General features: G+C 38.9%; 1 protein-coding gene and 1 pseudogene across 1 annotated transcript in view; both read right to left on the bottom strand.

The window, feature by feature from the left end:
• SPG11 (SPG11 vesicle trafficking associated, spatacsin) overlaps positions 1-26990 on the bottom strand; it is a 95829-nt gene that overhangs the window by 68330 nt on the left and 509 nt on the right. The window contains exons 2-8 of the mRNA XM_044230048.1: positions 24112-24296; positions 22891-23115; positions 21072-21273; positions 15913-16050; positions 15286-15734; positions 14078-14223; positions 4643-4775 (exon numbers count right to left, since the gene is read on the bottom strand). Of these exons, the coding sequence (XP_044085983.1) occupies positions 4643-4775; positions 14078-14223; positions 15286-15734; positions 15913-16050; positions 21072-21273; positions 22891-23115; positions 24112-24296 (1478 nt within the window). The remainder of the gene's footprint in view (positions 1-4642; positions 4776-14077; positions 14224-15285; positions 15735-15912; positions 16051-21071; positions 21274-22890; positions 23116-24111; positions 24297-26990) is intronic.
• LOC122894020 lies at positions 1116-2014 on the bottom strand (annotated as a pseudogene).

Here is a 26990-nt window from a genome sequence, read left to right as displayed (position 1 = left end):
ACTTCCTTTGCTCCCATAAAAGGACCTGAAAAGCCCAATCCAAACTTTTAAACATTACAGTTATGAGATGCAATAAATGATCATCAAAGCAGTCAGAGGGAGAAGGATGAATGTGTCTTCCATTCAGCTAGTTTGTAGTGTAGCTTCTTTAGCTATTGGTGGATCAGTAAAAACCACCCAAATACCAGAAGTGCTTTGAAGGACAGGGGTAGAAAAGTACTGAGCATATTACCTGTCTATATCAGTAAGAGGACTTCATGGTTAGGAAAATTTTCTAAACAATAAAATGACTCCAGGATAGATCTCTCTCACCATCACGAAATGTGGCAGAATTTGTTAAAAATTTTACTAGTAGATATAGTGAAAATAGAAAATTACAAGGCAGAGAACACAAAAGAATCAAGACGATGTTATAGGTTCAACAGTATTCCGTAAGGCTAGAAAACCTGTTAACATTGAAAGCTCTAGCAAAATACTTTGGGGAGTCTGCTCCTCCATCTCTCTCTGCCCCTACCTCCCGTTCATGCTCATGCTTTCTCTTAAGATTTTTTTTTTTTTAAGAGACAGTGAGAGAGGGAACACAAGCAGGGGGAGTTGGAGAGGGAGAAGCAGACTCCCCGCTGAACAAGGAGCCCAATGCAGGGCTCGATCCCAGGACCCTGGGATCATGACCTGAGCAGAAGGCATATGCTTAATGACTGAGTCACCCAGACGTCCCTCTCTTGAGGTTTTTTAAAAAATCTTAAAAAGTATATATTTTTTAATTTTTAAGTAGTCTCTACACCCAACGTGGGGCTCGAACTCACAACCCCAAAACCAAGAGTCGCATGCTCTACCAACTGAGTCAGCCAGCTGCCTCTTGAATTATTTTTTAAATCAAAATGTCACTCTTCGGACGCCTAGGTGGCTAAGTGGGTTAAGCTGCTGCCTTCGGCTTGCGTCAGGATCCCAGAGTCCTGGGATCGAGTCCCGCATGGGCTCCTTGCTCGGCAGGGAGCCTGATTCTCTCTCTGCCTCTGCCAGCCTCTCTGCCTGCTTGTGTGCTCTCTCTCTCTCACTCTCCCTGACAAATAAATAAATGAAATATATATTTTTTTAAATGTCACTCTTGTTTATCATATGACCACATATTGACTCCTTTCTACCCACATACCAAAGAATTCTACACTTGGCTTTAAAGCATTCTGCATTGCTCTGGCCATCTTGTAGCTGAGTATCTTATTCCAGTCAATTCTGGTGTGAGGAACTGGAAGCTGCTGGCACAAGGTCTTGAATGTGGGGTATGACGTTGTTTGACAGTTTTCACTAAATGCTGGCTGATATTCATTTTCGGCATGCTCTATGACTTTAATAAACTCCTTGGCAGTCTGGACTTCACTGGAAACAGTTACTGAATTCTGCACATCTTTACAACTAACCAATAGAACAATGCCATCTTCGTATTGGTGAACCTGAATCTTAATTACTCACACCACCTGAGCTGTAGGTGGTGTGGCAGTGAACTTCCACTCTGATCTCCCACAACCATTCCAGAAATTTTTTTGGCTAAAACTGGTGGTTTTCAATACATGCAATGATGGTCTGTTGCCCATCTATAGCTCTGGCATAAACAGTTCAGAAGCCATTAGAGTAATGATCTTTCACACAGGCCTTTAAAGTACTGTCATGAGATTCTCTCCAAGACTTCAGACCTCTATCAGTGTTCTCTGGGCCACTTGCCTCTTTCTGTAAGTGATCAAACTTAAAAGAAATTTTGTTTCTTGGATCTCAAATCTGCTATTACTTAGGACACTGTGTTCTCTAATTAAGACCTGCTCTTCATAGGTGTAAACTGATCCATGTTATATTGGGCAAATGCAAATGCTGCCCCTTCCCTGAGGAGTCTATCATTATGAAGTAGTAGCTAGACATTGTTGAACACTTCATTAAACTCCCCTGAGGGTGCATGAGTGATGAATTCAGCAGCCACGCGTACCTTCTCCTCATCAGACACTCGATCCTCGAACTTGGCCATCTTGGGCTGCTCTGACATGTTGCAATATTTTTAAGCATAAAACAAGAACCAATATCTTATTCTCAAAAAACTGACAAAACTTTAATGAAGTCTTACCTGCAAACGTTAGTGATTCTACTTACTATTGGTCGTTATTTACAGATTTCAGTAGTAACAACCATTTTACTGACCTCCTATGCTTGATCTTAAGTATTGGACTTGGTGTCTTATAAATGCTCTCTCATTTATTATTTCAACACCCCTGAGAGGTACTATTGTAGTCCCCTTTCCACAGATGAAGAAACTGAGGTTAAGAGGGAATAAAAGAACTTGCCCAAGCTAATCTGGAAAGTAAATGGCAGAGTCAAAATTTGAACTTCAGCCTGATTCCAAAACCATCTTCTTAAACATGGAGGTGAACGCGAGAAACGTGGGTTCCTGAAAACTCCATTTGCCAGCTGCAAGCCCAAATAATGGGATTTCCATTTCTCTCAGTACTCGCTCCACCTCCAGAATCCCATAAGAATGGTGACAAACAGAAGTGAATAATAACCATACAACTGTTAATGGAATCCCACTTACCACAAAGCAAGTTTTCTAAATTTAAGCAGACATTTAAAAAAAAAATTTGGAGCACTAAAAAAAAAAAAAGTTAGCAATTTAAGAGTAAAGAGACAAAACTATACACCAGAATGAAAGAGAATGTTCTTAAAAAAGAAAATTTCTTTTTTTTTTTTTTTTAAGATTTTATTTATTTATTTGAGAGAGAGAGAGTGTGAGAGAGAGCATGAGCGAGGAGAAGGTCAGAGAGCGAAGCAGACTCCCCATGGAGCTGGGAGCCTGATGTGGGACTCGATCCCGGGACTCCAGGATCACGCCCTGAGCCGAAGGCAGTCGTCCAACCAACTGCGCAAAAAAGAAAATTTCTAATCCACAGAGTGAGAACACTATATTGTTGAAAAAAAGGAGGTTGTCACTTTCTCCATGGAATTAGAGTACCAGCTGATAAAACTTTTCTGGAGAACAAATTATTAAAGCCTTTAAGAATGTAAATCAAGGGACATATGGGTGACTCAGTTGGTTTTGGCTCAGGTCATGCCCTCAGGGTTGTGAGATTGAGCCCAGAGTCAGGCTCCATGCTCAGCACAGAGTGTGCTTAGATTCTTTCCCCTTCCCACACTCCCCAGCTCATGTGCTCTCAAATAAATAAAATCTTAAGGGAAAAAAAAAAAGTAAATTGTATGTCCCTTTGATCTGGAAATTTCACATCTACACATTTATCCCAGTAATTGTACATATGTGAAATTATACAAACACACACAATTTATAGCACAAACGGCTAAGATCAAGTGTAACAATAGTAAAAGTTGGAATCAATCTAAATGTCTAACAGGAGTAAGGTTAGGCGCTATGGTATAGCCCATACAGTGAAATTCTACGCTACCACAAATAAATAGTGTACTAACAAGAGAGAGATCTATAATATATCATCAAGTGAAAAAAAAAAGCAGATAATAAAACTGTATGTATAAGTAAAAACATACTTTATTTCCCTATCCCTCTAAAGCAAGGAGGTATATGGCTTCCTGCTCCAAGAAAAAAAACTAGGTTTCCAGTTTATTAAATAGGAAAGCCAAATCTTATAAAGAAGTGTTGGTAATGTAGCAAAAAAGCTGGAGTTAGGTGGAATTTTTTTTTTTTTTTTAAGATTTTATTTGTTTAGGCAGAGAGGTAGGCAGAGAGAGAGGGGAAGAGAAGCAGGCCTCCTGCTGAGCAGAGAGCCCAACGCAGAGCTCAATCCCAGGACCCTGGGATCATGACCTGAGCCAAAGCAGAGGTTTTAACCCACTGAGCCACCTAGGCGCCCCTAGGCGGAAAAAATTTTTTTCAAGATTTTATTTATTTGACAGAGAAAGAGAGACAGAGAGCGCACAAGCAGGGGGAGGGTAGAGGGAGAAGCAAGCTTCCTGCTGAGCAGGGAGCCCATCATGAGACTCAATCCCAGGAACCTGAGCTGAAGGCAGACATTTAATCATTTAATCGACTGAGCTACCCAGGCGCCCCTAGGCTAAAAATTCTTTTTTTTTTTTTTTAAAGATTTTATTTATTTATTTGACAGACAGAGATCACAAGTAGGCAGAGAGAGGCAGGCAGAGAGAGAGAGAGAGGAGGAAGCAGGCTCCCTGCTGAACAGAGAGCCCAATGTGGGACTCGATCCCGGGACCCCGAGATCATGACCTGAGCCGAAGGCAGCGGCTTAACCCACTGAGCCACCCAGGCGCCCCTAGGCTAAAAATTCTTAAAAGAAGTCTCAATCCACCTGTCACTAAATATCTCAGATAGTTGCAAGAGTGGGCAATTTTGCAAATGAATTTTATTCTCCTTTGAACAAAATTCTCTTGAATTTAGAAGTTCATCTCTTCCTTTCATACTAAAAATATAAAGGACAGGAAAGGATATGAACAATAAACACTCCACTTAGAATGAGAACATTTACAGATTCTGAACAACTCACTCAAGATTCCACAAAGTATAAAAATGTCATCATTGAGTTTCAGCAAGTCTGTCAGTCATTAGAAAGCACAACAATATGAAAATCACCAAAAAGATAAAATGATAAATGCAAATGTAGAAGCTTTTTCTACTTACTTCTTAAATACAAATAAGATGGGAAGTCATCAAGCTGATCAGGTACAGAAGATTTTGAGGATGGATTCAAAAGATTTTCTTTGCTCTTCAAAAAGAAATCTACTGTGTCCAGTTGACGATTTTCTATTCCAGCCTGACACAGGAGAAAATCAGAAAAAAATTACAATATGAAAAAATTGGGGATACAGGTTTTTTTTTTAAAAAAAGATTTTATTTATTTATTTGACAGAGAGATATCACAAGCAGGTAGAGAAGCAGGCAGAGAGAGAGAGAGAGAGAGGAGGAAGCAGGCTCCCTGCTGAGCAGAGAGCCCGATGCGGGACTCGATCCCAGGACCCCGAGATCATGACCTGAGTCAAAGGCAGCGGCTTAACCCACTGAGCCACCCAGGCGCCCTGGTTTTTTACTTTTTTAACTTTAGAATGTAATGCACCAAGACCGCAAGAGACAAAAGGCTACCCATCTTTTGGCAGTATCCTGGTTCTGGTGAGGATTCTGACAATGATTATGTAATGAGGGGCAAGTATCCAACTTTACTGAACACCAATTTCTGCTTCAGTAGAAACAGTAAGTTAGAATAGGAAACACTTCCAATTCTACCATCTCTAATTCTAATACGACTCAAAGCTAGGTACTTGGGGACCATCATTTTAGATAAGTTAGAGTCCATTTGAATTAAAATGTTAAAGCAGTAGGATATAAAGTTCACTGAAAAAGCAGGCTAAAAACAGATTCCCGTTTCTGATTAGGCATCTTGAGGAAGCTTTCCATACAGCGCACTTAAAAACTGATATTTTCTCTCTCTCTCTCTCTCTCTCTCTCTCTCTCTCTCACACACACACACACACACACACACACAATCTTTAAATGCTGGAAACAAAAAATCCTCCCAGGATAAAAATGAGAACAAAGACAAATCCAGAAAAGTAACGGCTCTAAAACCAACTGCTACCTGAGAGATTCTGCATCTTTCTGATGGCCTAAAGCAGGGGTTGGAAAACTAAGGCCCACCAACACAGCCCTTGCCTGTTTTTGTAAATAAAGTTTTATGGGAACACAGCCACACCCATTTCCCCATTCATTTCCATATTGCCAATGGCTGCAATGGCAATATATAAGTAATTACAATAGAAACCTACCAGCAAACCCTACAATACTTATCTGGCTCTTTACAGAGAAAGTTTACCACTCCTACCCTAAAGCCCTGTGCCTAAGAATTATCTGGAGCATTTGTTTAAATGTAAATTGCTAAGCCCAGCCCCTAAGAGTTTCTGATTCAGTATATTTGGGGTAGGACTTAAAAATCTGCATTTCTAATAAATCTCCAAGTGATGATGATGGTGACGCTGTTAGTCTGGGGACCACACTTTGAAGTTCTGTGGGTTAACAGACCAGGCAGGCTGAGGTGAGAGGTACTGGTGGAAGTTATACTTGGAGGAAGAGAGGATAAACCTAGGGTCCACACAAGGTGACACTGTCCAAAATGGATAAACTGGAAAAACTGCCCCCAAAGGGAGACCATAAAAAAACTGCCGTTGCTCTGGGTGGTAGGAGGTAAAACTGAATTGTATATGATTAAATAAGTGAATATTCTTGTTCTTAGAAGTATATGCCAAAGTAAAGAGTTATGAAGTAACTTTTAAAATAGTTTGGCAAAAATATATAATACACAGTCAAGACGTGGCAAAATGTTAGCAGCTGGTGAATGGTGAAGGGTAACTGGATATTCATTTTACTATTTTCTGCAATTTTTCTGTAAATTTGAAAATTCTCAAAATAACATATTTAAAAACAATGACCAGGGCACCTGGGTGGCTCAGTTGGTTAAACAGCTGCCTTTGGCTCAGGTCATATGAGATCTCTGGGTCCTGGGATCAAGCCCCCCAGAGTCCAGAGTCAGGCTCCCTGCTCAGGGAGAAGTCTGTTTCTCCTTCTGCCTCTCCCCCTGTTTATGCTCTCTTTCTCTCTCTCTCTCTCACATAAAATCTTTAAAAAGAAATAATAAGATCAAAGAAATCACCCCGCTGTTGGTTCTCTCTCTCTCTCCCTTAAATAAATAAATAAAAATCTTTTTTTAAATGACCAAATAGTAATTCTAGAAATTAAAAAAAAAATTGAAATTAAGGTAAGTATGTAAAAGCTAACTACTTTTTTTTAAGATTTTATTTTTTTCTTGATTTGCCAGAGAGAGAGCGCACAAGTAGGGGGAGCAGTAGGCAGAGAAAGAAGCAGCTCTCCAGCTCCCCACCAACCAAGGAGCCCAGTGCGGGACTCAGTCCTAGGACCCAGGATCACGACTGGAGCTGACAGCAGACACTTGAACCCAATGAACCACCCAGGCGTCCCAAGTCTAATTACTTCTGATTGAAATACCACTGTGACTTCACACAATGTGTGTATGGCGGGGTAGGGGGGGATATACGTTCAGCGTCTAAGCACATGCAACAGTTGTGAAAACTGAGTACTTACTAGGCCAGAAATGAAATATCAACAAATTTTAAAGAATTGCTAACAGACCAATATTCTTCCAACTAAAGACCATGACTCATCAGTAAGACATAAAATCACTGTCAAACTGGAGAACACTAAAAACCAAAAAGCTTGCAAAAGCAGCCTGAAGAGAAAAAACTAAACTTCCCTCAAAGAAATAGCAGCTGATTTCTCAATGACAATGGAATCTGAAAGACAGTAGAAAGTGATCATGAATGTTCTGAAAGAAACAACTGCCTACCTATAATTCCGTACCTCCCCAAAATACCTTTCAAAAATGGCAGCAAAATAGATATTATTTAGATAAAAACAGAGTTCAGCACCAGTCAGATCCTCACTCAAAGATATTCTAAATGATGCTATAGGCAGAGAGAAGACCTAAAATGTGAGAAGAAACAAAGAGCAAGGAGATGTATCAAACCTGTATAAAATGAAATGAACCTGAATACATAATAATGATGTCTATTGTGGTTAAAAAAAAAAAAGAAAACAAACACAACAGTAACTTAAGTAGGGGAAAAGTAAATAAGCTTAAAGCATCCAGTGGGCTTGTATTATCCAGAAGGGTAAAGTTATGAACTTTGGATTTGATAATTTAAATATGTATATTTTGTTTCCCAGAATATCCTCTAAAAGAACAAAAACTGAATATTTAATATCCAAACTACCAGAGGTCACAGGAGCTCCTGGAGAGCTGATAATGTTTTATTTTTTTGAGGAAGTTGGCAGTTACAAGAGTTTCTGCTTTGTAATTATTTGTTAAACTGTATATATATTCTGTACACTTTTTTATACATGTTATATTTCACAATAAAAATAAAATTGGTTAATGTGGTTTATTACAGTAACAGATGAAAAGAGATGATTCATATGACTATATCAATAAATTCAGGCCAAGTAGTCAATACAATTTCAATACCCATTCATGATTTAAAAAAGATTCATAGGGACGCCTGGGTGGCTCAGTGGGTTAAGCTGCTGCCTTCGGCTCAGGTCGTGATCTCAGGGTCCTGGGATCGAGCCCCGCATCGGGCTCTCTGCTCAGCAGGGAGCCTGCTTCCTCCTCTCTCTCTGCCTGCCTCTCTGCCTGCTTGTGATCTCTGTCTGTCAAATAAATAAATAAAATCTTAAAAAAAAAAAAGATTCATAGCTAGGAAAAAAGGAGAACTCAATCTTATAAAGACTCTTTCTTTTTTTCCTTTTCCATTCCCTTTCTTTGCCCTTTCTTTTTTTTTTTTTAATAGATTTTATTTATTTATTTGACAGAGATCACAAGTAGGCAGAGAGGCAGGCAGAGAGAGAGAGGAGGAAGCAGACTTCCCATTGAGCAGAGAGCCCGATGTGGGGCTCAATCCCAGAACCCTGGGATCATGACCCGAGCCGAAGGCAGAGGCTTAACCCACTGAGCCATCCAGGCGCCGCCCCCCTTTCCTTTCTTTTGAGAGTGAGAGGAGCTGGGAGAGGAAGGGCAGAGGGAGAAGGAGACAGAATCTTAAGCAGACTCCCGGCTGAGCACAGAGACCCAGTGCAGGGCTTGATATGACGAACCTGAAATCATGACCTGAGCTGAAATCAAGAGTCAGATGCTCAACCAACTGATCCATCCAAGCATCCCATAAATATTTTTGCAATATACATGAATGCATGTGCACAGACACATACTTTAATAGGTAGATATTACGGGTATTCTATTTTAAAATCAGGAATGAGACAAGGATGCTGCCCACTCTTACTTTTGAGTGATATTATGCAAGGTATAAAAGTTAAATTATTTCTTTATACTGGTAACAAACAAATGTAACTGAAAATATGCCATTTATAATAGCAATATGTAATATAGTTTTTAAATATATATAAACACATTCTACCTTTAAGCATATAGTACTTAAATATAAATACACATATATTTAAATATAAGTACATATCCAAACTAAAAATAAAGCTAACAAAAGATGATAAGCTCTTAATGGAAAAACTGTAAAAACTGTAATGTTTCATTGAAAGACATGAATGGAGACATGAAAAAAATGTAGAAAGAAACTTTGCTTACGGACAGGAATATTAAATATCCTAAAGATGTCAATTCTTCCCAACTTGATATATAGATTTAATGTAATTCTAATAAAAATCTTAACAGTTTTTCATGAAACTTGACAAGCTGATCCAAACAGAGGGAAGAATGTTAAGGGAGAAAGAATAATAAAGACATTCTTGAATAATAATAAAGTGAGGGGATTTATAATTAAGACAGAGTGGAAATGGCCCAGAACAGACAAAGACCAATGGACCAGAATAGAGCCCAGAAAAAAACTCATGCATAGATAGAAACTTGACACACAGAGATTTCAGATAGTGGTTAAAGGAAGGACTTTAGGGAAAAAAATGGTTCTGAGATGGGTCTCTACTTCCCGCTATGCATAAATACAAGTTCCAAAGGGGAAAAAACTTAATTGTGAAAGTCATATATATATATATATATTTTTTTATTTCTTTTCAGCTTAACAGTATTCATTGTTTTTGCACCACACCCAGTGCTCCATGCAATACATGCCCTCCCCACTACCTACCACCTGGCTCCCCCTACCTCCCACCCTCTGCCCCTTCAAAACCCTCAGGTTGTTTTTCAGGGTCCATAGTCTCTCATGGTTCACCTCCCTTTCCATTTTCCCTCAGCTCCCTTCTCCTCTCCATCTCCCCATGTCCTCCATGTTATGCTCCATAAATAAGTGAAACTATATGATAATTGACTCTCTCTGTTTGACTTATTTCACTCAGCATAATCTCTTCCAGTCCCGTCCATGTTGCTACAAAAGTTGGGTATTCGTCCTTTCTGATGGAGGCATAATACTCCATAGTGTATATGGACGAAAGTCATATTTTTAACACTTTGGGAAAAATAATAGAAACATCTTTATGACTTAAGGATAGGAGAAGTCACAAATTACATGCAAAAAGGAAAAGACTGATTAATGAAACTACACTAAAATTTAGAACTGCATTAAAATCAAAGACCCCACAAAGAAAGTAAAAAGAGAAGACACAGATTAGAATATATTTGCTCCAGTTATAACAAAGGATTAGTATCTACAATACACTGAACACACAAATTACAAACCAGTAAGAAAAAAAACAAACACCCCAAGGGAGAATAGGCAAAAGACATGAACAGTCACTTTACAAAAGAAATTCAAATGTCATATATACATCAATCTTAACCAGCAGAAAAATGCAAATTAAAACCCATCATAGGGGCGCCTGGGTGGCTCAGTGGGTTAAGCCGCTGCCTTCAGCTCAGGTCATGATCTCAGGGTCCTGGGATAGAGTCCCACATCGGGCTCTCTGCTCAGCAGGGAGCCTGCTTCCCTCTCTCTCTTTCTGCCTGCCTCTCCATCTACTTGTGATTTCTCTCTGTCAAATAAATAAATAAAATCTTTAAAAAAAACGCCTGGGTGGCTCAGTTTGTTAAGCAGCTGCCTTCAGCTCAGGTCATGATCCCAGCATCCTGGGATCGAGTCCCACATCGGGCTCCTTGCTCAGCACAGAGCCTGATTCTCCCTCTGCCTCTGCCTGCCATTCTGTCTGCCTGTGCTCGCTCTCTCCCCCTCTCTCTCTCTCTGCTAATAAATAAATAAATAAATAAATAAAATTAAAAAAAATAAACCATCATAGTATCAGAATGGCAACATGTTTAAAAATCTGCATATGCTGAGTATTGAAAAAGACAAAAAGACATCAATAATGAAAACTAACATACATTGGGGTAAGAGTATAAATGGATAAATCAACCCTGGAAAACTGGAGTATCACCTAGTGAAGTGAAAGATGTGCATTCCTACGACCAGCAGTCGTACTACCAGCGCAGAGAAACGTTAACACGTGCTGCAGTAGATGTGAACTGTTTACAGCAACACAGTTCACAACAGCAAACTGGTAAAAAAAAATCTAAAGTTAGATAAACATCTATTTACACAATGGGATACCAGATGCAAGTACAGGACATGTTTGTATTTCTGTGGTGTTGGTAGTGACCGCTCATGTACCATCCAATCCTTATGAAACTCACACACATGTACGAGCACTATATAAGGCACACTGTGCTCTCTATGGTCTGTAGTCACACTGCCTGTGTTCAAATCCTGGCTAACTACCACCTGCCGTCCATGTATATCTGAATTAGATGTCCTAACCTGTGTCCCCTCATCAATAAAATAGGGCTAATAACAGTATTACCTATAGGACTGATAAGAAGATGAATGAAATAACACTTTATTATTATCATTAATATTTAAGAAAAACAACCATATGGAAATAGGCATGATTACTTCTGGATAATAGATTTACAGGTGACAAATTCTCTTTTTTCCCCCAATTACTCAAATTTTCTACAATGATATTATGTAGTGTATAAAAGTAAGTTCTTCAACAAATGGTGCTGGAAGAAATGAGTATTTGCCTGCAAAAGAATGAAGTTGGATCCCTTGCTAGTAGCACGTACAAGAATTAATCAAAATGTATCATGGATCTAAATATAAGGGCTGAAACTATACAACTCTTGTAAATCTCCACACCTCAGTTCAGGCAATGGTTTCTTAGACATGACACCAAAAGCACCTGAGACAAAAAAAAAAGTAAATTCACTTTATCAAAATTAAAAACCTTTGTGTTTCAAAGAACACTGTTGAGAAAGTGAAAAGGCAACCAGCAGAATGGGAGAAAATATTTGAAAGTCATCAGAGTCTAGTACCCAGCATATATAAGGAACTCTTAGAACTCAAGAAAGACAAAAAACTTAAAACTGGACAAAGATGTAAACAGACACTTCTCCAAAGACATCTACAAATGGATGATAAGCACATGAAAACATGTCAAACATCATTAGTCGTTAAGAAAACGCAAATCAAAACCAGTAAGGGGTCCCTGGCTGGCTCAGTCCGTAGAGCATGCGACTCTCAATCTTGGAGTTGTGGGTGCAAGCCCCACACTGAGCAGAGGGCACACTAAAACAAGCCACACGCACGCCCCACAATGAGGTACCATTCTGACTACACAACTACAAGGATCGTTATAAGAAAAAGGTAGACAATAACAAGCGCTGGTGAGACTGTGGCACTCTTAGTGTCCTCACACACTGCTGGTGGGAATGTTTAACAGTGAAGCTGCTGTGAGAAACCAGTGTGTGCTTCTCCAGGAGGTTAAGTGGCCCAGTAATTTCACTGCTAGTGTATACGCAAGAGAAATGAAAACTAGGACATAAAACTCGTGCACCACTGTTCACAGGATTATTTATAATAACCCAAAAGTAGAAACATCCAAATGTCCATCAACTGATGAATGGAAAAACAAAATGTGGTACATCCATATAAAGGAATACTATTCAGCCATACATACATGCCACAACATCCATGACCCTTGAAAACATGCTAAGTCAAAGAAGCCAGTCACAAAAGGCTACATATTTCATACTTTCATTTATATGCAATGTCCAGGATTGGCAAATCCAGAGCCAGAAAGTATATTAGTGTTTGGGACTTAGAGGCCACAAGAAATGTTAAGTGACTGCTAATGAGTACAGAATTTCTTTTTAGAGTTAATGAAAGTGTTCTGGAATTAGATAGTGGTGATAGCTATATGAGTCTGAATACACTAAAAACCACTGACTGGACTGTATACTTAGGTGGGTAAATTTTATGTAATGTGAATTATGTTATGTATATATTTTAAAGATTTAATAACTTATTTGAGAGAGCAAGAGAGCACAACCACAGGGAGCTGCAGAAGGAGAGGGAGAAGCAGGCTCCCAGCTGAGGAGAGAGCCCAATACAAGGACTCTGGGGTCATGACCTAAGCTGAAAGTAGAGATTTAACCAACTGAGCCACCCAGGTGCCCCTAAGTAATTTTAATAAAACTGTCATTAAAATACAAATTTGCACATAACATTACTACCTTTCAGTTTTTGACCTTTCAGAAGCTGTGTAATATGACTTTGATTCTAGCTCCAGCTCTTATTAGTAAGGCTATGAGCCAATCAATCAACCACTTTGAGCCTAAGGTTTTTCATCTGTAAAATGAAATGAATAAAAACTATCCAATCCATCTCATGTGGTTATTTTTTATTTTTTAAATATTTTATTTATTTGACAGAGAGAAATCACAACTAGGCAGAGAGGCAGGCAGAGAGAAAGGAGAACGCAGGCTCCCTGTGGAGCAGAGAGCCCAATGCAGGGCTCGATCCCACGACCCTGGGATCATGACCTGAGCCAAAGGCAGAGGCTTTAACCCACTGAGCCACCCAGGCGCCCCTCATGTGGTTATTTTAAAAAACTAGATAATGCACCTAAGAGTGCGCACTATAAAAATGCTATACAAATTCAGGTTATGTTGCTTCTACAGCTGGAGAGAAGAGTAAGGACCACAGGGAGAAATAAAATATCACTCTTGTTCATGCTTTCCATAGCCTGCTTCCACTTCATTTAGTCTTATCAGTTTACTGTTGCCTCCACTCCTTGCAACTTTTTCTTTCTTAGTGTTTATTATAATTTTATATCTTTTAAGGCCAAAAAGGATAAACTGTTTAGTGGAATTCGGGTAATGAAATGACTAGAACTAAGCAAATGTTTGGGCAAAGACTATAGTTTGGGGCGCCTGGGGGGCTCAGTGGGTTAAGCCTCTGCTTTTGGCTCAGGTCATGATCTTGGAGTCTTGGGATGGAGCCCCGCATTAGGCTCTCTGCTCAGCAGGGAGCCTACTTCCCACTCCCCTCTCCCCACCACAGCCTGCCTCTCTGCCTACTTGTGATCTCTGTCAAATAAATAAATAAGATCTTAAAAAGACTATATAGTTCTTTTAACTGCTAGGTTAAATGAATTCTCCCAGATCTTCAATCAAATAAGAGCACATAACAGAAAATAATCCTGCGGGGTCATACAGACATTTAATTTTGTTACCTCCAGTGCATGTATGGGGATTGAACACCTCCCCCAACCATTGAGATGGCAAAGAGAGTCCACAGTGCTGGCACTTCCATGGATCATTAGTCTATTTAAAAACTCCTCTTGAGTCAATCCAAACAAAATCAGAGAGAGTCCATTTTCTACAGGGAAAAAAAAAAGTTACCTTCAATAAGTTATGAGGACTTAGGGTTTAGCATTATAAATTCTAATTAAATTAAATTAAATTCTAATTGCTCCATACTTCAGTGCTGTAATTAGAAATATATTTATTGGACACCAAGTAGTATTCTGACCATAGTTAATTCGATTTTTTAATGCTTTTCCAAGAGGAGTTTTATTTTTTAAACACAGACCACAGGGTACATTCTAGTAAGAACCGTGCATCCTATGACACAGTAGTAAATCTCACTTTTCTGCTTTTTATTATCCTGCACAATAATTCTTGGAATTTTAAACTATTTACAGAGGTTACATTTCTGATTTACTAAGATAAAGCAAAGAGCAGGCCCCTGACACAAGGAAATACATAATTACCAAAATTTGGGTATTAAAGAGACACACAATATGATCACATCATTCAGTAGCTTTACAGGAGGTTATAGCATAAATGCTGAGTGACTATATATCTGAAATATCAAACTCAAATGTCGACAGGGCCAAAAAGGTGGTGAGACAAGTGCAAGAAAAACTTAACGAGAAAAGGGCACATCTAAGAGAAAATTCAGCTCCAATCTATAAATTACTACGCAGGAATGCAGGCCTAGTGTTGCCAGATGTTAGAATTTTTCAGTAACAGCAGGAAATCCTCAATTTTACAGGTTTATAGTGAAGTCTTTTTAAAAGAGCTTAGATAGCGCAAGCCAAACAAAACAGATCTGCACTTCATAGATGGCCCACAAGCAGCCAGCTTGCAACTTCTGCTTCCACAGACGAGTCAAGTGAAGACTCTCTGGATTAAAACCAACCTGTGTTACTCTTAAGACTCTCTGATTTAGTATCTGAGCTGAGCATTTAGCTGAGCAAAATTAACCTTAATTAAAAATCAAGTACAGGGAACAACAGTACCAAGAGTAACACCAAATATCCCCCGTGAAAGACCACTTAGAGAGAGTAGACACTAATATCTCCAGGGCAGAAATAAAATGGGTTTTACAAGAACACCTCTCAGCAATGGATTTCAACCTGATACAAGACATTCTCACCTGTCAAGACAAGGCATAGCTGCTCGTCTCCACTAGCGTCTATAGGAATACACTTTCTGCCAAGGGAGAAACACTGCATACCCTGGGTCTCCAAATCCCAAAGGCCAATGGTGCAGCCCATTCCTTCCACTGCCCAGGTAAACAGTGCACTGAATCCTGTCACAGACATACAAGTAAGCTCAACAGGTTCCTCTTGTTCACTAATGTTCATGATTTTCCATGATCTCCCTGGTTCACTGGTGTTGGCATGATCCTTCTGTGGAAACTTATAGTGGCTGTGCATTATGTCCTGTGGAATGAAGGCCCAGCCTAGCATACTGGTATTGTGGTTACCAGATTCAGGGGACTCCAAATGCAAAATATTCTGGAACCATGGAGCACAATAGGAAACCTCCAGTTTGGAGCTCTTTATTGTTTCATTCAGTGATGACAGCTGGGCTTTCCAAGACCTGGAAAATAGGGTAGAACTCACATCTGTTACAGTGAAAGGCACTAAATAAAACACTACATCAAGAAGAAGATGCATTAAAAAAAAAAAAAAGTATCTACTTCTGTAAAGCCCTTTAGTAAAAATCACAAAAAATAGAAATAAAAAAAGTAAATCCAAAAAGGGAGGAGTTTCTGTACCTATCAACTTGAAAGGAAAACTTGGTCAGTTTCATGTTGTAGTCAGAATTAACAGGATCATCTTCATCAATCCCCTTGGGGCCTTCAATAGGAATGTCTTCTAGAGTTCTTTCACATAGTAGGTGTCCTGGGTGTTGCCTACATTTTAAAATGATAACCATGGTCAACAATGATGATCAAATCCAAATTTGTGTTACTACTGCTCCTGTTTTTTTTTTTTTTTAAGATTTAATTTATTTATTTGAGAGAGAGAGAGACAGGAGCAGGAGAGGGGAGAAGGTCAGAGGGAGAAGCAGACTCCCTGCAGAGCTGGGAGCCCAATGTAGGACTCGATCCCGGAACTCCAGGATCACGACCCGAGCTGAAGGCAGTCGCTTAACCAACTGAGCCACCCAGGTGCCCCGACGACTGCTCCTGTTAAAAACTGAGGGGTGGGGGCGCCTGAGTGGCTCAGTCTGTTAAGCATCTGACTTTGGCTCAGGTCATGATCTCAGGGTCTGGGATCGAGCCCCATGTCGGGCCCCCTGCTCCCTGCTCTTCCCTGTCCTTCTGCCCAACCCCAGCTTGTGTCTCTCTCAAATAAATAAACAAAATATATTTAAAAAAAAAAACAAACTGAGGGGTGGAGGTGTCACACAGAAGAAGTAGTACAAACAATAAGTTTTTGTGAACAGGACTCCTTATCTCCATTGCTTATAGCAGAATGATAAAGTCAGCCTGAAGAATCTGGCCCATTTATAACAATGTGTGGTAACAAACTAGTGGTAGTGTTCATTTCATAATACATACATATACTAAATCATCACATTTTACACCTAAAATATAATACTGTATGTCAATTATATCTCAATTAAGAAAAAAGAATTTGACATTTGTGGGTTTTATGAAGAGATAAGAGCACTTATTGCCTACTATATTGCAGATGTTGTGATAAAAACTGTATATAAACTAAACGTTTCAACAACCCTATGAGGGTTTATAGATAAGGAAACGAAGGCTCAGAGAAACAGTGGGGCTGGATTTGAACCCAGTCAATGTGACCATAAAGCCCAGGTTTTGTTTTGTTTTTTAAGATTTTATTTATTTATTTGACAGACAGAGATCACAAGTAGGCAGAGAGGCAGGCAGAGAGAGAGGAGGAAGCAGGCTCCCCGCTGAGCAGAGACCCTGATGTGGGGCTCGATCCCAGGACTCTGGGATCACGACCCAAGCCAAAGGCAGACACTTAACGACTGAGCCAGACAGGCACCCCCAAAGCCCAGGTTTTTAACTGCTCACAATACTGTCAACACAAGGTAAGATTTAGGCTAAGACGGGCAATACCCAAGAACCTGAAAGACAAAATCCGAACGCAGGTGTACATGCAAGAGTACATGCAGAAAGAGGGCTGTCACATTTGAGAAACACAAAGAAGGCAAAGGTGCCTAAAGCACAAGGAATGAGAAGCAAGGTGGTGTGAGATGAGGCTGGAGAGCCTGGCAGGAGAGAGATGGTGCAGGGCTTTATGGGCTATGAAGGATTTTTAGTTTCTTCTTGGTGGAGGGAAGCTAAATAAGGGTTTTAAGCAGAAAAATAATATGATCAGATACAGAAGAATAGCTAGGGGAGAAAGAGAGGAATTTAAACACCCTGAGCACTTATTTCTACAATTTGAAGGTAAATATGTTAACATACATGTATCAAGGAGATGATGAGAAGAAGTTAGAGAAGGCAGGGTAACAGTGAGAGAAGATGACACATGGATATGGTCGTTCCCCATCCCCCCAAACAAAAGGTGGATGCCTTGTCCCCAGATGTTAGTATTTAGCTATTTCTCTGATAAGATAACAACTGTAACAACATCACTCTGGTTATTATACAGAGTATGAAGTTGAGGGAGTAAGAGCCGTCATCGAAAGACCAATTAGGAGCTGTTACCTTACCTCAGTTCAGACAGTGGCATAAATGAGAGGGGTAACCAAGGACTTAAGAAAAGTGGGAAGATTCAAGAAACATTTAGGATGTAGAAGGACTAGGACCTGGTGATTAACTAGATACAGATTTAATACTTAAAATAGTTTTGAGATATAAAGAAGAAAGGAAATGGAAAACAGTCCCTAAGAAAGAAGGAAGAAATAGGATCCAGAACACAGAAGGACGGGCCTTCACAGAAGGAGAATCCGTTGTAATAGGAGGTAAGATGAGGAGATGGGTACAGGAAAATGGGTTTGTAACTTAATGTGAGAAACTGAGGGAACTTTCATTAGACAGATTCTACTTCCTTTATAAAGCAGGGGGCAATGTCACCCCAGATTTGGGGCAAAGAGATGAGAAGAAACCTAAGGAAAAGAGGGTTAAAAACATTGTTGTAAAGAATGGGCTCAAGAAAAATCACTATAAAATTTCCAGGTAATATTCAGAGACCAGTTGAAGGTAGCAAAAGTGAACTTATAGTGCTATCGGTTTTCCTTCGTAGTTTTCTTACAAGCGCCTGGTTGCTTGGGTGCAGGGACAGAGAAGGCAGAATGAGGGGGGTAGATTTTGTCCAACCAAGGTCTACCATAAGGCAGGAGCAAGAGTTTAGGGTGTATGCAAAAAGAGGCTGAAATGAGGGTGAGAATGAAGTCAAGACAAGAGGGGGCTAGAGAGTGGAAGGTCAACTGACTGGAAATTTCAATGAAGTCAGAAGACAAGAGTGGAAGTACTTGAGTAAGTGACGTGTAAAGTTTGGGAAGTTGCGGTCAGGAAGTGAGATGTGGGGAATAGTGACTTGGGGGAGGAACAGCTTCAAACAATGACAAATCCAGGGTAAGGGTACGGGAGTGGACCGCTAAAGTAAATTGGAAGAAAAAGTCACTGACAATGAACTGAAAGAATAAACCACGAGTTTGGGTTCTCAAGGAGCTTACAAATTCTGTAGGACACATGAAAAAATGAGAGAAATAATACAAGACTATACAATCAAGGGCCAAACTGTAATATAAAGCAAAAGTGCTACACAAGTTCAAAGAAAAGAAAGATGATAAAATAAGTGTAAAATTACAAGTGGAAGGGGTTTTAGTAAGAAAAGGCCTCATGAAAGAGGTAGATCTTAAAGGATAAAATGAGGGACGCCTGGGTGGCGCAGTTGGTTGGACGACTGCCTCCGGCTCAGGGCGTGATCCTGGAGTCCCGGGATCGAGTCCCACATCAGGCTCCCAGCTCCATGGGGAGTCTGCTTCGCTCTCTGACCTTCTCCTCGCTCATTCTCTCTCTCACTGTCTCTCTCTCTCAAATAAATAAAATAAAAATCTTTAAAAAAAAAAAAAAAGGATAAAATGAAAAGGAGAGACTGACATTCTGTATCAGGGGAAAAAAGAGCTAGAACCAGGAGTGAAGAAAGAGAAACACATGGGGCGCCTGGGTGGCTCAGTGGGTTAAGCCTCTGCCTTCGGCTCAGGTCATGATCTCAGGGTCCTGGGATCGAGTCCCGCATCGGGCTCTCTGCTCAGCAGGGAGCCTGCTTCCCCTCTCTCTCTCTGCCTGCCTCTCCATCTACTTGTGATTTCTCTCTGTCAAATAAATAAATAAAATCTTTAAAAAAAAAAAAAAGAGAAACACATTTCTAAACTTCAGAGAACAGCTAGAAAATAAAACATGCAGTCAACTCTAGAGAAATCATACTCATTAAAGAGCATTCATGTAAATAATAAAGAGATTACTCATTTAGTTGGGCAGGACAGATCCCTAAATTTGTTGGGAACAAAACACTAGCTTTGATGTTAAAGTAGCTGAGTTCAATGCAATTTGTTCAAAGGAATATATGCCTGATGCCCTCTTCAGAGTCTCTAGAAATGTTACTAACTCTTGAAGTGTTACTAAAACATCAATGGGAAAGGAGCCCTACATACAAGGATCTGAGTGGCAAGGATCAGGGTGGCAGAGTAGACTTTCCTCCCTCCTCACCTATCAAATTATTTTTCAAGGTACATGATTAGGAGGTAACTCTAAATACACAGGATATGGTTTAGTCAGTAAAAATGGCCTACTGATAAATAAGCACATGATCTGAGAATGTGCTAATTATCCCTGCTTAAAGATTAAAATAAAAAAGGCATTAAAAGGCCACTTTAAAAAATCACAGTGGTGGGGCGCCTGGGTGGCTCAGTGGGTTAAGCCGCTGCCTTCGGCTCAGGTCATGGTCTCGGGGTCCTGGGATCGAGTCCCGCATCGGGCTCTCTGCTCAGCAGGGAGCCTGCTTCCCTCTCTCTCTCTCTCTGCCTGCCTCTCCATCTGCTTGTGATTTCTGTCTAATAAATTAAAAAAAAAAAAATCACAGTGGTAAGAAGTTCTGGTAGGTATGTGAAAGATGAATTTGTCCTTTCTTGTGATCCAAACAACAAGCCATAAAAGCCATCAAAGTGCACTCCCAATTACTCAAGGATTTATCTAATTCATATTAAGTGAGGACCAGAAATCCTAATGGTTTTGAATGGCCTTCAATACTGAAAGTCATAAATGCGGACTAGCATGCTTTCAGATAAGGAAATTGCAATGTACAGGCTGGGGTGTGTACTTAAACCTCTCATAGCATACCTCTCTCAAACACTGTAAAATCAGAAGTAACTAGAATATCTAAATCAAAAAGCAACACAAAGGAGAATTCAATTTTTACTAATATATTTAGATAGCCACAGGTGTGGGTCCTTCAAGGGAAACGCCTGAGGAAATCCTCAGCTGGAGCAAGCTAGCATAACATATCTTATTAAAGTTCTTAAAGAGAAAAGTAATCCCTAAGGCTGCCAGGACCCTGAGGCACATAAGAAGCAACTTCAACTCAGGGTAAATCCTTTTTTCTTCTACTCTAATGTAGGGCAAAAAACGGGTAAAAAATGTATTAATAACCAACTGTGCTACTATACATTATGTACCTTGATTATGTGCTTGATTACTTTACTTACATGATGACATGTCATATATAACATAAATAAAAATCACAACTTTGATATACATTATGAAATAAAAAGGTAGCCAATGGTCATTTGCACAATTTTACAGTAACAACCTCACTAGGTAGTAGCTAGAACACAATCTAGCTAAATAGAGAAATAGAACAGGTTTCAAAAAAATAAAAGCTAACAAGTCCATTTTTAATCTCCTATGGCTTTATCTCAAATTAGAGATTGCAATAATTTACATACCTGAAATACAAATTTAAGTTCACAGCAATTGCAGAGTTGGAGGAGCTGACAATCACCATAACATCTAGGTCTTGAGATACTTTCAGTGAAGTGAAGGAAGAAATCTTGGCTGGTTCCTGCTGTTGCTCATCATACACATCTTCTTGGTGAAGTGCTAAATCCACATGGGCTACGTGTGTACCATCCACAGTGTCAAAAATGTCTTTGAGTTAAGAGTTAAGGAAATTGCCAGTCTTAAGTATGCCTCACCACTTCAAGCACAGGATGGGATGGACCTTGGAAACCTCATGGCTGCAACCTTGTAGGGTTAGTGGACACCGAGGCAGCCCTCATCACAGTCACCAGCAGACTATGAAGTTGGTGGCCCAATAAACCTGACAGAATTCATTCAGCAATACTTGCTGAATATCCACTCTGGGCCAGGCCTTGAATGACAACCAGCTAATATTTCCACTAGTGTTCTACAACAATGCTAAGAGAAATATAATGTGAGCCATGTTCATCACTGTAAATTTTCTAGTAGCCTTAATAAGTAAAACCCAGTGAACCTAATTAATACATTTTATTTAATCCAATATATCAAAAATATTACCATCTCAACATGTAACTGATATAAAAATTGAGATATTTTACAGCTTTTTTTCATACAAATGTTCAAAATCTGGTATTTTACATTTGTAGCAAATCTCAGACACTAAATTTTCATTGGAAATACCTGCTCTGTATTTAAGTTTTGTAAAATTCACATTTGAGAACTTAAACACACTTAAAAGTTCTCCAGTAATTAAATCAAGTATGAACTTTTAAATTTAAAGTAATTAAGTAAAATTGAGAATTCCATTCCTCAATCACAGTAGTCAATTTCAAGTGCCCAACAGCCATAGAATCCTAGTGCCTACCATGCTGGACCGCACCATTCTATAACCTGGCAACAAAGATGAAATTAGTGCAACATTTTATGACATTTTTATAAAAAATTTTAGTAAAGGCTATTTTATATCTAAAGTAGAAAAACCATCCCTTTAATTCGGAAATAAAAGTTCCAAAATCATGTAAAGGGTCATTTTCAAATTCTTCAGAACAATTTTGCTAATGATCTATGGATCTGCTAGAGACAAAAACAGAAAACAAAAAAAAAAAACCAACCAAAACTATATTTCCAAAACCAAATTAAAAGTGGTTACGCGAAGTGCCTAGGTGGCTCAGTAGGTTAAAGCCTCTGCCTTCTGCTCAGGTCATGATCTCAGGGTCCTGGGATCGAGCCCCACATCAGGCTCTCTGCTCGGCAGGGAGCCTGCTTCCTCCTCTCTCTCTGCCTGCCTGTGATCTGTCTCTGCCAAAGAAATAAATAAAATCTTTTAATAAATAAATAAATAAAAGTGGTTAAGCAAACCCTATGATTTACTAATATGATGGAATCATTAGAGATAAGTGGGTTATATTTATATATGAAAATGAACCTATCACATCATAAACAGTCCTCAAAATCCTTTCTGGAACAAGCACATAGTAGATATTGAACAAGCATGTTTTGAATAAATGGGTAATACAGAGCATATGTAATTTAGAAAGAACACAAGTTGATCATAGGACTATGAGAAAAATATACATAATAGAAAGTATTTCAATAGAATATAAAGCAATATAGGTGAGTATTTTAAGTTCATAGAGATCTTTTTCCTTGGAAAGTTTTACTGAAAAACTAGCATTCTGCCTATATACCAACCAGTCCAGTCCCTAAGACTAAAAACCTGAAAAAGGCTCATCTTTCTAGGTAGTCTCCTCCCCTAGATATCCCCATCTTTACTGCCAAGGATACAGATCCAACCTAAACTACTCAAAATAAAAAGAATTCCTCTGCAGAGCTGCACGTCAATAATCCTGTCCACTGCTTGTGTAGGCAAGGGTAATGTGAAACAGTTGAGTACTCCAATCTCAGCATCTCTTTCAGGAAATACAATGTGTAGGACAATACACTTGTTGATGAACAATAGTGATGTGTTATTGTGAAATGACAGGATTCTCAAAGATAATAAAGAAATATCTAGGAAACAAAAGAAGATTATTTCAAACTTACTGGTCAGTTTCAGAGTTCATAAATTTGATTTTGTAAACATAACACAAACAGGTGAAACAAAGAAGAAACAATACTTTGTCCGACTCTAGGCATTTATTGCTCATACCTACCTAAGCAAGTGATTACTTGTCAGTAAGAGGATAAATAAAGACAGCCTACAATGTCTCTGTTCATTCTATTGTTGGCCAGAGTCTTATAGCACACCAGAAGAACAGGAAAAAATTTAAAAATAAATAAATAACCTACTTATCCCAGGAACTTCACAAAAACAATCAGTATTTTTTTTTTTTTAAAGAAAAAGAAGGGGGGTAGCTGGTGGGCTCAGTCAGAAGACCATGTGACTCTTGATCTTGGAGTTGTGAGTTCAAGCCCCACATTGGGTGTAGAGATTACTTAAAAATAAAAAATCTGAAAAAGAAAAAAGCAAAAACAAAAACGAAGGAACCTTAAAATCAAGAGTGTCAAGTATACCACTGCCTTAAATACAGAAGCCTGAGTACTTTGATTTCTGTTCCCTGCAGCCCTCAGGATGAGTAATCAGTCTAGATCAGCACTATCCAATAGAAATACCGTCAGCCACAAATGCAAACCACAATGTAATTTTAAATTTTTTAGTAGCTATAATGAAAAAAGAAACAGGAGAAACTAATTTTTACATATTATTTACCCCATTACATCCAAAATATCATCACAACATATAATTAATACAAAAACTATTAATGAGATATTTTACTTTTTTATACTAAGCCTTAAAAATCTGGTATGTATTAGACACTTAGAGGACATCTTAATTCACATTAACCACATTTCAAATGCTCTATAGCATTTGTGGCCACTGTACTGGACAAGGCAAATCTCCCTCCCTGATTTCATCTTTATAAGAACCTTCCCTGGAATGTATATAAAATTACATAGTAATATCACAGGCTTAAACATGCTGAAAGACCACCTGTAAATACTTACTGATATTTTGATCTTCAATGAGCTTTTGCAAAGTCTCCTCACTACAGCTATACAAAATGGTTGCATCACATCTTCCGTCTTTCAAATCAAATTCATAGATTAACAGTTCATAACTTTCACTAAGAGCAAGCAGTTTGGGTTTGTCTGTTGGTGAGCTGCTGTTACGAGAATCCTCCCACACAAAGCTAAGGAAAAAGCATAGATTATTATATTCTACCATCCACAAAAATTTTTACCCACAATGGGCAGAAGAGCAAAAGGAGTAAAGAACAATTCTTTAGGTCACACGGTAGTAGCATTAATCCTACACTCAAGGGAATATAAATTGCTCTGGGACATCCCTCTTCTTCCCCCTGAACCTCCTAGGAGTGGGTGGAGCAAAGAGGGCAGGGAGCAATAAATGGTGGCTGCTTTTATTCCTTCATTTAAATCCAGTCTGATGAAATGTTTAAAGAAACGATCATAAGGATAAGTTTCAACAACCAAATATGTATATTATTTATAAGAGGTGGTACTCACAATTAACAAAATAGCTTTTGCTAACTTAAATGCTTTCAATGACTTTTAAAAGTGACTATTTGTATTTACAGACTTTGAGGACTCCAAGATACTATACTATAGAAGAGCTCTGTCCAACAGAACTTTCCGGGATGACGGAAGTACTCTATATATCTGCACTTTCCAATAAAGTAACCAACAGCCACATGGGGCTACTGAACATTTGAAATGTGAATAGTGCAACTGAGGAAAAATGCAAAACCTACTAAGTCACATGTAGCTAATGGCTACCATGCTGGACAGCTGAGTTACAAAATTATGCAGTATGAGGTCAACACACTAACAATGGCTAACAATGGTGGGAAGAGACTAATGAATGATGCTATAGCTTCAAATTAAATTAAACTACATTTAAAAAATAAAAGGAGGGGTTGCGCCTGGTAATTCGTTAAGCAAATAACTTTTTTTTTTTTTTAAAGATTTTATTTATTTATTTGACAGAGAGAGATGACAAGCAGGCAGAGAGAGAGGAGGAAGCAGGCTCCCTGCTGAGCAGAGAGCGTGATGCGGGGCTGGATCCCAGGACCCTGAGATCATGACTTGAGCTGAAGGCAGCGGCTTAACCCACTGAGCCACCCAGGCACCCCTTTTTTTTTTTTTTTTTTAAAGATTTTATTTATTTATTTGACAGAGAGAGGTGACAAGCAGGCAGGGAGGCAGGCAGAGAGAGAGGAGGAAGGCAAATAACTCTTGATTTCAGCTCAGGTCGTGATCTCAGGGTTCTAGGATTGGGCTCCTCACTCAGAGGAGTCCACTTGAGATTTCTCACGCTTTCCCTCTGCCCCTCCCCACACACCCCTGTGCACAAGCAAAGGCTGTCTTCTCTAAAATAAATCTTTTAAAAAGATTAAAAAAAAAAATAAAAGGGCCCAATTCTGGAAACAATAAAATGGAACGAGAGGAAGCTGTCATGCTGATAAAGTTTCATCTTTTAAAAAAAGTTTTTCTAAAGAATATATTTTATATCTAAAAAAAAAATCAGACTTGGTGCTCTAGTGTAGAATGACGTACTTTACTTTTCTATCTTTATACCTAAACTTGTGATTTTTCATGAACACCCAATTCCTGACTGTTTACAGTGAAAATCTGTAAAACCACCTGAATGTTGAATATGAAAAAGATTAAACAAATTAAGGTGTATTTAAAAGGCAGAATACAGCAACACTGTTGACATCATCAGCATATGAACTATACCATCACGTGAAAAGACAGGAAATTTTCAGTAAAAATAACTACAGGATGTACAGTGATTTCAACGTATATAAAAAAGGACCATATTATACTTTGAGATAAGCGAGCCCTGAATACTGTATATTTGTCCTTATTTTTACCCCATGAAGCACCTGAATTAAAATTAAAATCCAGTTCAAATAGAAAGTCCTTCTTGATCCTCCTTTAATCCACTAATTTCACACAGTCAATTATGGATGCCCTCATTATTTCAAGTGTGTGTCTTTTGTTAAGTTCTCAGACCTAAAGAGTTCTTTTCTCTGCCTCATTCCTTTCTTTAGGGGACTGTGTCCACAGATACTTAACACAGTTGAATAAAGTAACTTCTCCTATGGAGAGATTCTTCCTCCTAGCAACTAGAGACCAGGAGTAAAACGATTAAAGCACTCGTTTATTTAATAAGCAAATCTCTATTGTCAGACACTGTTACAGAACCTGGAGATTCCAAACTAAGACAGCTCTTAACTACTTAATGTTTTAGGAAATGGTTTCTAAACGTTTTCTATTATTAAAAAGACCCCTGGGGTGCTGGCTGGCTCAGGTGGGAAAACAAGCCCCTCTTGAACTTCAGGTTGTGAGTTGAGCCTGAGATTACTTAAATAAAACTTTAAAAAAGAGAGAGAGAGCCCAAAGACTCAGAGGGCACTTCATGACATAAACTCTAACTCCTGGATGAAGAGTTACAGAAGTGGAAGGTTAATACATGATTATAATTTTTTTCTTTCTCTGTCTTCTGTCTTCCCAATCAAGCAAGCTTCACATATAAGAGCTGTCGTAGACTGCTCCTATGTAACAGTTTGCGTGTAATAAATATTACACTAAAATGTAATAAATATAAATATTCAGTTGCGCGAATAAATGAATGGGTTAGCTAGACTATCCGTCAAGGAGGCGGCGGGGGCGGCGAGGTTAATCCATGTACACAGAAGTCGCTGTTTCAGGCACAAGAAAAAGTTATCAGGATGATTCAAATTAGAGATGATCCCCAGCTGCTATCATCAAGGGATTTAACTGAAGGAAGATGGGCAAGGTGCACAGCACAACAGCAATTAATTAACTTATGTTGAATTAATGAAAGAACCCCTACTTTG

The sequence above is a fragment of the Neovison vison genome, chromosome 13 (genome assembly GCF_020171115.1).
Source record: "Neovison vison isolate M4711 chromosome 13, ASM_NN_V1, whole genome shotgun sequence".
Taxonomy (NCBI): domain Eukaryota; kingdom Metazoa; phylum Chordata; class Mammalia; order Carnivora; family Mustelidae; genus Neogale; species Neogale vison.
This window is presented reverse-complemented; position numbering and strand designations above follow the sequence as displayed.